We start from the raw sequence: 12,429 nt of genomic DNA, 5'->3' as shown, positions 1-12,429 counted from the left end.
CTTGACTAGATATGACATGAACACAGCTATATAAATTCCCAGTACTCACTTATAGTCTAGTGAGACGTAGAAAATAGAAAATTACCTGGTGATGGTAAGTACCATGGAGAGAAGTAAAGCCGGGTCAGGGGTGATGATGGCAGGTCATATTGCTATTTTAGGGAGGGTAGTTAGGAAACCTCTCACTGATGAAGTGACTTTAGAGCAGAAACCTAAAGAAGTGAGAATACAAACCATTTGTAGATATCTGGAGTTTTTTGTTAGAGGGAATAGCATTGGTAAGTTTGAGCAACAGCCAGAAGCTCAGGGCCAGTACTAATAATCAGATCAGTTCCTTTAGGGCTTTTCCCTGAGGGCTATTATTATAAAAGTTGCAGCTGTGTTAGATTTCAGGTTATACTCTTTAGGGTAAAAACAACAATGGACAGAAAAAGTGAGGCTCCCGCGAGTGCAGTTCATCAAAAAATCGTTGCCTTACAGCCTCGGTGTGTCATTTGTGCTGTTTGATGTTTTTGGTGTAGAGGGGATTCAGAGCACACAATTGGGTGGGGCTAATTCCTGATGGTTTTTCTTTTTCTCTCTTTCCTGCTAGTGCCTGTAGGAAGCACTTAAAAAATATTTAATCACAAAATATTGGCACCTCCATCTCAACTCCTAGAGCTCTTATTCCAGAATGAACAGTTACGTAATTTGGGATGTTGTCCTAGAGGTGAATTAAAAAAAAAAAAAAAAACACTCAGTTTTGACTACAAACTCGTATTTTTGGTCTTTTTAGATTGTGAATCGGCACGGTCCTGAGGCAGACAGGCATTTATTACGCTGCCTATTTTCGCATGTGGATTTCAGTGGCGATGGTAAAAGCAGTGGCAAAGATTTTCATCAGGTATTTGGGGCTTACACAGTATCTATTCACCTAGATCCGATTGTTCCCTGAGTTGCATTTTGGGCATAGTTGCATAGCAGATCACACATACAAATAGGATCCAGAAATAATCTTAGCTGAATGGCTTCAAGATAGAGGGACTTCTTTTCTTGTCCTTCTCTTCTCTTGCCTGGCTGCAGACCATTATAGCTACACAATTCAGGCTTAGAGAACTGGGAATGAGACCTGCCTGAAGGAAGCGGGACTGTAGGGCAGTCCTGCTTGACAAGTAAGTCAGGCAGAAAGAAGATCTCTTGTCCTAGATTGAGTTCTATAGCTTGATTCTCAACCTGGGAGCAGTTTGTCATGATATTACATGATATTATGGTTACCTTGTCAGTGGACGTTCTCCTGCAGAGGTTTTGGTTAAAACTTCTTGTTGATGGACTTTGGTAGTTTCAGTGGGATTTTTAAAGAGCTGATTTTTATATACAGTATACAGTATCAGGTTACCCTTTAATGTTCTGAGCAATGCTGCTTCTGTTTGTTCAAGAAGATGACTGAGTGCTAATGAAATTTTATTTTTTATTTTTAAAGACTCAGTTTCTGATTCAGGAGTGTGCGTCACTGATTACGAAGCCAAATTTTATCTCGACGCTGTCCTATGCCATTGATAATCCATTGCACTATCAGAAGGTTGGTATTCCTTTTCTTTTTAGTAGTCCTAAGATGTTGTAAAAAAGCCTTAATCCTTGATCTTATATTTTAATTAAAAAACTTCAAGTACTTTGGTGGTTTTTATAGCTTTCTAACAAAGTCAAAGTAGTTTGATAGTAATTAGAATCTTAATAAAACCAGGTCATATGAAGGCTTAATCTTGTCAGAACACAGTTCCACAACTGTTCGTAGCCTCACTACAGATTAATCACTCCTATGCAGCACCATAATTGGGTGAACAGATGCTTTTATAGGTTTTCTGAAAATTGTATGTTCCTATTTTAAAATAAAGTTTGGTTTGTTTCAGAGTTTAAAGCCTGCACCCCACTTATTTGCCCAGCTGAGTAAAGTTCTCAAGTTAAGCAAAGTACAAGAGGTAAGTGATTTAAGAAAAGAGATAGGCAGAATTAGAAATAAAACAACTATTTGTACTTTTTGGTCAATCTGACCCTTCTTATTTCAGGTAATTTTTGGCCTTGCCCTCTTGAATTCTTCCAGCACTGATCTCAGAGGTTTTGGTAAGTTCTTTCCTGTAGTGAGATCCTGTAGTGAGGTTAGAGTCTTTAAAATCTGTGGATTTCTGAATCTTGAACTTCCATAGTTTAGAGAGTAAGATTATTTTTGTTTGGTCTCCTTTATGTGTGTGTATATAGTAAACACACAGTAAAATTTGGCTTCATAACCATTTTCACATGTATAATTCAGTAGGGTTAACTGTGTTCACATTGTTGTGTAATGGATGTCTGGAACTTCTTTGTTCTGAAAAACTGAAGCTCTGTACCCATCCAAAAATTCTCTACCCCCTCACCAAGCCCTTGGCAATTTGGTCTTTTATTTTATGTCTGCCAGCTAGAGCTGTGAAAACATAGAGGGTAAAGGGTGAGTTGGTAAATGAAAACGATGGTCATCTATCTACATTTTGATGGTATGTGACTTCTGACCTGTTGTGGTGCAAAAATAGCTTATTTTTTTGTTTGTTTGTTTCCTTACCTTCTAGCTGCCCAGTTTATCAAACAGAAGCTTCCAGATCTTCTGCGTTCTTACATTGACGCAGACGTCAGTGGAAATCAGGAAGGTGGCTTCCAAGATATAGCAATAGAGGTCCTACACCTCCTCCTGTCCCATCTCCTCTTTGGGCAGAAGGGAGCCTTTGGAGTTGGACAGGAACAGATAGACGCTTTTCTTAAGACGCTGCGCAGAGGTAAAAAGACTGTCTGTAGCCTATAAAAGATGATACAAAAGATGGTTTCTTTGGATGAACACACATGGCAAAAGGATTTTAGAATACAAATGAAGACAAGTGATTTACCTTTCTGTTAAGTTGGTAATCTTTCAGAAGGAAGAGAGTATTTTATAATTTAAAATACAAAAGTGATCAAAGCCTCGTTATAGCAACAGTATAAAGTAAAGAGCACGCCATCTCAGTTTGGACTTGGTGTATTTCCATGTGATCAGATTTTTTCCCTTTTATGGGAGACAGAGACTACGGTATTGTGGCATGTTCTTTTTGGCTGAAAAAATTGATCACTTTTGATATACCCACTTTACCTCTTTGTTTCTTGGCATTGTTGTGCTAAGATAACTCCTGGTTCTATTGTTGCCATCTTCCTTCCTCTGATCCTTCTTTTAGAGATAATCTTTAAAACAAATCTTATAGTGGACTAGCCACTATCCATTTTCACTTTTGTTACTGTTTTCTTAGCATTTATATAATTTACTTTTAAACTGCATTAACTTTCTCAGTAATAGGAAATTTTCCACTTGTCAGTGAAATGAAGAGACATGGATGTACCAATTGTTTCTGATGTCTTCCTTGCATGGGAATTGATAGTTAGCTCTGTGTGACATTTTAGAGTGATATATAGGATATTTAGAGTGATATATAGTGATATATAGAGGATATATATATATATAGAACTATATAGTGATATACAGGAACAAGAGACTGGTTCCAGATAGGAAAAGGAGTACGTCAAGGCTGTATATTGGCACCCTGCTTATTTAACTTATATGCAGAGTACATCATGAGAACCACTGGGCTGGAGGAAGCACAGGCTGGAATTAAGATTGCCGGGAGAAATATCAATATCCTCAGATATGCAGATGACACCACCCTTATGGCAGAAAGTGAAGAACTAAAGAGCCTCTTGATGAAAGTGAAAGAGGGGAGTGAAAAAGTTGGCTTAAAGCTCAACATTCAGAAAACTAAGATCATGGCATCCGGTCCCATCACTTCATGGCAAATAGATGGGGAAACAGTCGCTGACTTTATTTTTGGGGGCTCCAAAATCACTGCAGATGGTGATTGCAGCCATGAAATTAAAAGATGTTTACTCCTTGAAAGGAAAGTTATGACCAACCTAGACAGCATATTGAAAAGCAAAGACATTACTTTGTCCACAAAGGTCTGTCTAGCCAAGGCTGTCATTTTTCCAGTGGTCATGTGTAGATGTGAGAGTTGGACTATAAAGAAAGCTGAGCACTGAAGAATTGATGTTTTTGAACTGTGGTGTTGGAGAAGACCCTTGAGAGTCCCTTGGACTGCAAGGAGATCCAACCAGTCCTTCCTAAAGGAAATCAGTCCTGAGTGTTCATTGGAAAGACTGATGCTGAAGCTGAAACTCCAATACTTTGGCTACCTGATGGGAAGAGCTGACTCATTTGAGAAGGCTGTGATGCTGGGAAGGATTGAGGGCAGGAGGAGAAGGGGATGATAGAGGATGAGATGGTTGGCTGGCATCACCAACTCAATGGACATGGGTTTGGGTGAACTCTGGGAGTTGGTGATGGACAGGGAGGCCTGGCATGCTGTGATTCATGGGGTAGCAAAGAGTTGGACATGACTGAGCAACTGAACTGGACTGATAGGGTGTGACTTGATCAATAGATAATGGGGTCTAAAAGAACTGAAAATATACTCATGACCATTATATATGACAAAGGAACATTCAAATTTTAGCATTGGTGTTGAAGCCACAGTTTGGATTGGGCTAGCTGGGTTGGAAAAAACTGAATAAACTCTGAGTATGAACTTGCAAAAGACTCGGGTTTAAGGGACTTTTAAAGAGTGAAAGAGGACAGTTCGTTTTTAATCAATAGAGCAGTTATAATTATCTTCTTCCTTTTTCAGATTTTCCCCAGGAACGCTGTCCCGTGGTGCTTGCACCACTTTTATACCCTGAAAAACGGGACATTCTAATGGACAGAATCCTGCCTGATTCTGGAGGGGTAGCTAAAACCATGATGGAGAGCTCTTTGGCTGATTTTATGCAAGAAGTGGGCTATGGCTTTTGTGCAAGGTTGGTAGTAAGGCATTTTAAACCTTTGTTTACTCTTAACAACAAGTCCAGTGTCATTTTTTAAAGCAAGTTCCTGATGATTTCCTTGATGTGTTATCTTTGCCTCTCAAGAATTTTGCTTCTAAATTCAATCTTGCACATATTAGTTTTGCTGCCACCTATTAGCGTTTTGGTGGCTAAATTTCTACTTCTCCATCCCCCCTAATTTCTCACATTTACGGATCAGGGGTTCCTAGCTTAGTTGGCATGTTAGGCATTTTTAGCTTTTGTGAGAGAAAGGGCATTGCAGCAAGTGTTTATGGGATTGTGTCCCATCCAGCATGCCCGATTTGCTCCTGCCTGCTCCTACCCTCAGTTTCCTTACTGTACCTTGATTTTTACAGTCTTCCTTTTCTGGCCTTTCATACCCTGCCTCTCACATATTTTCCCCACCTGCCAGGGGCATCAGGAAATTGCTTACCCTCATGGTAGCACTTAAGACTGGTAAACAGTGGATTATTAATGTTTCTTCTGAGAATATATTATTAAGGTCACTTATGTGCTTTAGTTTGACTTTAAGTGTAACATTTAATATTTTTAAAACTCATGTAAATGACATTTCAACTTACATTTGAAAGTGTATTTCTTATGTGTATGTATGTGCCTGGCATAAAACTTCTGTTGATGCAAAGTGAAAAAAAGTACATATTCAAGGCTTTGTACATATCAGAATAACCCTTGATTGAATATCAGTATTTTAAAGAATAACTTGATTTATATCAAAGATTGAGAAGGATAATTTTGTTTCTTTTTGAAAGATACTACTCTTAATTCATATTTCCTTCTTTCATTAGTATTTTAAACTTTTTTCTTAACTGGGCAGTTTTTACAAACTTGCTGTGTGAAAGTAAGAAGAAATGAAGTGTATTACTCTATGTTAGTAAAACTAGTGATTTCACTCAAAAACTCATATGAGTTTTTCTTAACCTTGGTGTTGAGGGTGCTATTTTTCTGAAGTTAAATTTTTGTTTCAGTATTGAAGAATGTCGCAATATAATCATGCAGTTTGGTGTTCGGGAGGTCACAGCTGCCCAGGTTGCAAGGGTTTTAGGAATGATGGCTCGAACTCATTCAGGATTAACAGATGGAATTCCATTACAGGTAAGTGTGGCAATCAACTATTTTACAAAGTGAATTAATGTCCTGCCCTTTTTATTTTATTAAGTCAGTATGATTGTCCCATCAACCCGAGCTGAACACATGCAGTAGTTGGCTTTGTTTAATTCCTTTTTTACTCTCACAGAGTATCTCTGCTCCTGGCAGTGGAATCTGGAGTGATGGAAAAGATAAAAGTGATGGAGCACAGGCACACACATGGAATGTAGAAGTCTTGATCGATGTTCTCAAAGAACTGGTGAGTACATGTAATGTCGTATATTTATGATGTTAGTAAGGTGTAGCCCAGAGAATGAAAATTTTAATGAGTAAAGTGCCTAGCTGAATGAGGGCTGCACTGTTTGTAATTTCTGACTTCATTGGCTTAAATGTAATGAAACAAATAATTACGTACTGGAAACAGCACATAGTCAAATTCTAGCTTTGTTCATAATGAATTGTTGCTATGCAGTTCTGAATCGCACTGATGAGATGATTTGCTGGTGGATAGTGTGTGGTTTTGGGGGAAGGATGAATTTGTTACAAAAATAATGATTGTATGAAGAATTATTGAGGAGAAAGAAAGTCTCAATGTTTTCTGGAAGGTGTAACAAAAACCCTGCCAACTTTGTTTATGGTGGATAATAAAAATCCATACTTCTCTTACTAGTTCCACTTCTAGAATATCCATAAACTAAATAATTGGCTCCCAAATAAAAAGTACCTCTCCTACATTGTTGAAATGTTAAATAAAAGGGTAAAACTTCTAGTTATTAAAAGGGAATGTGGAGTCGAGATCAAGATGTATTATTCCAGTCTTGTTCATAAAATGTCAAGGAACTACATATAAGGCTAAAGACTACATACACACACATAACATTCTTGGCAAGGTGTCAGGTCATTTGTCTATCCTATATTTCAGTTTTAGTTTTCCACATATGTAACTTAGAGGCAGAACTGAATAACTGAATACCATTCTCTGTATGACCTTACTACTAACATCAGAGGGTTTTCCTTTTATTTTTCTTAATAGTAGATGGATTTATGGTATTCAAACCTATAAAAAAATAACATGATCATGGCAGAAAACTTGGGAAGTGAAATGAAAGCAAAGTAAAATAAAATCACAGTTTTATCACTTATGGGTAACCAGTTATTAGTTTGTTCTTAACCTGTGGTTGTCTGTAAAAGGAAAGCATGCTTTTCCCTCTGTTTCATCTTGATAGTTGATTGCCTTATTGATAATACTTTTTTTTTTTTTTAATTGTAGACAAGGACAGTGTTCCATGTTATCTGAACCTATGTTGATTTGATGTCAGAGTGCAAAGGCTATAAATTAAACACCTTCAGTGTGGATTTGAATAGTTGAGTTAGTAATACTTTCCTCTTCCTTTTTCTTCTCATGTATATGAGTTTCTGTACATTTTTTTGTAGACAGCAGAGGACAATTTCAGACACAGATTGGGTTAATAATTTGTTTGTTTTTACTACCCAGGATAGAAGGAGGAAACCATAGGGGCACACCTGTGGACTTCCCAAACTTAACCTCTTTCTAGGAATGCTATTTAATAGTATATTTATGATTCTGTTCTGTCACATTCAGTCCTTGAAACAAATTGTAGGAAAAAAAATCTCACCTCTGAATGCTATTGTTTGTTGCCTTATAACTGAGGTTTACTCTTTATACTTTATACAAAGCAAGTGTTAAAGTCCTCAGAGAAGTCACTATAAAGCAAAACTAAACTGGGCATGATGCTTTGGTTGGAGATTTAATTTTGAAGTATGCACATCCTTTTTTTTTCCCTTTTCTTTTAAGCACAAATTTTTTTTTTTTTTTTTCTTTTTGGCCACATGATGTGGCATGTAGGATCTCAGTTCCCCACCCAGGGATCCAACTTGTCCCCCTGGCTTTGGGAGCTCAGAGTCTTAAGCACTGGGACACCAACTTGGGACACCAGAGAGGTCCCAAGCACAAAATATTCTTATTGCTTGGTGCAGTGTGTTTGGTAAATGATCTTCTATAAACTTGTTTCCTGTGCTTTGTGTTTCTTTAAGGAATTTCATACTGCTTTTATGAATACCTTTTCATAAAACATTTTTTAATATAATTTTTTAGTCATTTTGACATAAAGAATTTAGATCACTTTTCCTGATGCATACATTGAGATGCTTTTAGGGGAGATTGTTAAGATTGACATTTGGGATAATTGATTTATCTTTGCCATTTTGTTCCAAAGTAATGAACTCTTACTGTAAAGAAGAGGCATTATTGGGATGGGTGTGTTCATTGTACTAAAGTAGAGGAAGAGAGATTTCCCCATTATGTCCTCATATATATTCTGAAGTATGTCATGAGCTGAAAGGTTGGAGTTGCTTGCTGAAAGAGTGGAGTTACTTACTAGTAGAGCTGGTTTATTTTGAATATTAAGAATTTGCTTTTCTGAGACTCCCCTGGTTAAGATCTGCCTTGCGGTGCTGGAGATACAGGTTCGATCCCTGGTCACTAAACTGAGATCCCCTATGCTGTGGGGCAGCGAAGCCCATGTGGTGCAGTGAAGACCCAGCACAGCCAAAATAAAAACAAAACAATTTTTAAAAAGAAAATACTTCTTCTAAGACTTTGGTAATACCAGAAAGATTCAGATGATTTTGTGTCTATAACTAGACCATTTTGATTGAGATTTAATGTGACTCTTTGGATAAAGCAGTCAAAATATGTACACTTTTGTTCATTAAACTTTGAAGTGCTTTTCTTTTTCAGAACCCGAGTTTGAATTTCAAGGAAGTAACTTATGAACTGGACCATCCTGGGTTTCAAATTCGTGACAGTAAAGGACTTCATAATGTAGTCTATGGCATTCAGAGGGGTCTGGGTATGGAAGTGTTCCCCGTAGATCTCATATACAGACCTTGGAAACATGCAGAAGGCCAGGTAGGTGAATAGTGTTTAGCTATAGAAGAGACACAAAATAACGGCTAACATAGTGACATCTATCCTTTGATTAAAATACTGTTTTAAAGTAGAATTTGTTTTGCATTGCTCATAAAAGCAGACTCTGTAAATTTTGAAGGAATATTATTATAGTTTAATATCAGACTCAGCTGAAGTGTAGCAATCAATCTGTTTTCCCAGTATTTTAAGAATGTTTGTCTCCAGGGTCATCATGCACCTTATTTTGTCTCAATTATCTGTGGTTTTGAAAGATCAAATAACTAAGATTTTAAAGGGAAATTTCTGATAACCTTAAGATTGAAATTAGCCCTGTTAAAATGTTTCAGTTTTTTAACATCTACAGTCATTTATGGTAGTAAGGACTTTGTTCTCTTTTTCCAGCTCTCCTTCATTCAGCATTCCCTTATAAATCCAGAGATCTTCTGTTTCGCCGACTATCCCTGTCATACTGTTGCCACTGATATTCTGAAAGCACCACCAGAGGATGACAATCGAGAAATTGCCACATGGTAAACACTCTTCATCTAGCTTTTCTTGAAGAGTCATTTCTACTTTTTTGAAATATAAGATTAATAGTTAGCCAACTACATAGTTAAAGGTTTAAACGAAACAGTATTTTTAGCAAGCCTGCTTACCGTAAATTTTATACACTAGGGTGTTCTTGGGTGAAAATCTCTATTTAGTCCCCTTATCACTAGATACATCTTTCTTCTTGTAGTATCTGACATTGTATATTTTCTCAAACTATCAACATGTTAGAAGGAGACTTGCACTTCTCAGTTAGGTTTAAATCCCTTTCTTTTCTCTGTAGATTTTGCTTGCTTGCTTTTGTAAGTGGCTCAAAACGGCCAACTCATGAAATCTCAAACTTCAGTCAGTTATCTATTTTCTCTGAATTTCAGTTCCAAATTTCTGAGGGAGAATCTGACTGGCTGAGTTGGTTTCTCCTGAAACTTAAGTCATTCCTCTCTGAGGGATGGATGTGCATTACTGTTACAATACACTCATGGCTATAGGGAGTGGGCATGGGCTGTTTTGGTTCTCAAAGACATCTACTTTATAATGTTTCTTCCATTTTTTCCAACCATACTCTACTGGGACACTTTTCCAACATGAATAGATAGTGTTTGAGGGTAGGGGGGGAGGATGTGTTGTGGCTGTTGATTTTAGGACAGTATAAAGCCCTGTTGTGTTGGGCTTCCCAGGTGGCACTAGTAGTAAAGAACCCTCCTGAGAATGCAGGAGACTTAAGAGATGCGGGCGGGTTCAATCCCTGGGTTGGGAAGATCCCCTGGAGTAGGAAATGGCAGTTCACTCCAGTATTCTTGCCTGGAGAATCCCCATGGACAGAGGACCCTGGCAGGCTACAGTCCATAGGGTCACACAGAGTCAGAGACAGCTGAAGCGACTTAGCATGCACGCATGCACAGAGCCCTATTGACACCATCTTACAAAACAAAGGATGGTAGATTTTCCCTGTAAAGGGTTTAACATCTGGCTTTGCAGGCCAGATGGTCTCTGTGCAACTACTTAACTCTCAAATTGTAGCACAGTATCAATGTGGGTGTGACTCTATTCCAGCAAAACAGTATTTACAAAAATTAGGCAGTGTGAGATTGGGCCTGTAAATGTTGTTTGCTGATCCCTGTTCTGAAAGATTGACCCAAGCAGTGGTCTGTTCTACAGTGTATCCTTTCCCCAGATGTTCAGGTGGTAGCTAACATTGGATCTGCTGGGTTGGTTGATTTTTTTTTTCCCCTCCTGTTAAGACTAATGTGTACGGCAGTGTTTCTTCATTTTAACAGATAAAGACCTCTTTCCAATTTATAAAACTGAAATGTCCAAAAAAAATAAAAAAAAAAAAAAACAAAAAAACTGAAATGTCATACACTTAATGACTCCTTAATACAGCTGTATATTCAGGTTTCCCTAATTGTCTCAGAAATGGTTTGTAACAGTTTGTATGATTGCGAGTCCAAACAAGGTCTACATACGTAGTTTTTTTCATTCTGTAAGTCTTCTTCCTTCTTTTTTTTTTTTAATATAATTCTTGACCATTGATTTAATGGAAAAATAGCATCCTATAGTCTTCCCTGTGGTATAGGGTATCTATTTCCTCATGGTGTTTAATTTGATCTCTATCCCATAGTTTTTATGAACTAGGATTAGGTTTGATTTGAGGCTTGACTGAAGCCAACCACATTTAGTTTCTTAGGGCAAGAATAATTCATAGGAGGTATTGTTTACTTTTGAACTTGTATGACATCAGGGGGCACGTAAGTTAAAACTGTGTTACCAAACTAAGTGTTCTGACTGGGCTTTCTTTTTAAATTGAAATATAGTTGATTTGCAGTGTAGTGTGAGTCAGGCTGTATTTTTCTGTAGAATGTTTCTTGTGTTTATGTTTTATTGAATTTTTGACTTTCTAAACTCTAATGTTTTTATTTTTCACTCTAATCACAAGTTTTTCATGGTGAGGAGGTCCATGGTTATGCAAATGGTCAGGCACATCTACTCTCCTTCATCACTTGTTTTGTTAATTTGGACGGCTTTTAAAGTTAGTTTGAAAGCATGCCAGCATTACATATTTGAGATGAATCGGCACCAATTTAAATATTTTTCAAATACTAAAAGATGAGAGCAACTTGGTTTTGTCTTGATAGCTGGTATCATTTATTTGGAAAATGGTTTTGTGTCCTTCGATTTTCACTGACAGATTGTCTTCTTTCCATTCTTGTTAGGAAGAGCCTGGATTTGATTGAGTCTCTGCTCCGGCTCGCAGAGGTGGGGCAGTACGAGCAGGTCAAGCAGCTCTTCAGCTTCCCCATCAAGCACTGTCCGGACATGCTGGTGCTGGCCCTGCTGCAGATCAACACCTCCTGGCACACCTTGCGCCACGAGCTCATCTCCACTCTGATGCCCATTTTCCTGGGGAACCACCCCAACTCGGCTATCATCTTGCACTACGCGTGGCACGGGCAGGTGAGACACGGCCACTCCTTTGTCTTAATCGTCAGCATTAAAGGTTTCGTTGATCTGTGTTTCGGGCGTACAGCACAGTGAGTGTTATGCGTGCACACTTATTCACTCTTAGATTCTGTTCCCACACATGCCATTACAGAGGATTGAGAGAGCTTCCTGTGCTGCACAGTAGTTTCTTACTGTTACCTGTTTTGTACATAGTGTGTGTATGTGTCATTCCCAATCCCCACCCCCCCGTAACTGTGTTAGTTTCCTACATCTGTGATTCTGTTTCTGCGTAGTAGACATTTTTTTGATGTTGTTCAACTAGAGAAATTGTCATCCTTGGAATCCTGACACTCTGAGAAAGGCACACTTCCATAAAATTTATTTTATCTTTTAGCATCATGTAGGTATTAAGTATAAAACGTGAAAGAGCAAGGAGGCAAGACAATTAAAAAAAAATTCAGTGTTATGAAAACTGTATCACTAAGAAACCAGTA

The 12,429-nt window shown here is 37.9% G+C and overlaps 1 protein-coding gene across 6 annotated transcripts in view; it reads left to right on the top strand.

Annotated features, from left to right (window-relative positions):
- The window catches only part of CNOT1 (CCR4-NOT transcription complex subunit 1), an 82,668-nt gene that overhangs the window by 31,207 nt on the left and 39,032 nt on the right, over window positions 1–12,429 (top strand). For all 6 annotated transcript variants that reach the window (XM_043898628.1, XM_043898625.1, XM_043898630.1 and 3 more), the window contains exons 3-13: window positions 776–883; window positions 1,460–1,558; window positions 1,887–1,955; window positions 2,043–2,097; window positions 2,577–2,780; window positions 4,710–4,878; window positions 5,892–6,018; window positions 6,161–6,271; window positions 8,774–8,944; window positions 9,347–9,474; window positions 11,707–11,947. In XM_043898628.1, the coding sequence (XP_043754563.1) occupies window positions 776–883; window positions 1,460–1,558; window positions 1,887–1,955; window positions 2,043–2,097; window positions 2,577–2,780; window positions 4,710–4,878; window positions 5,892–6,018; window positions 6,161–6,271; window positions 8,774–8,944; window positions 9,347–9,474; window positions 11,707–11,947 (1,482 nt within the window). The remainder of the gene's footprint in view (window positions 1–775; window positions 884–1,459; window positions 1,559–1,886; window positions 1,956–2,042; window positions 2,098–2,576; window positions 2,781–4,709; window positions 4,879–5,891; window positions 6,019–6,160; window positions 6,272–8,773; window positions 8,945–9,346; window positions 9,475–11,706; window positions 11,948–12,429) is intronic.

This window comes from Cervus elaphus, chromosome 4, assembly GCF_910594005.1.
Source record: "Cervus elaphus chromosome 4, mCerEla1.1, whole genome shotgun sequence".
Classification (NCBI taxonomy): Eukaryota; Metazoa; Chordata; class Mammalia; order Artiodactyla; family Cervidae; genus Cervus; species Cervus elaphus.
Note: the sequence above shows the minus strand (reverse complement) of the source record. Positions and strands in the feature narration are given on the sequence as shown.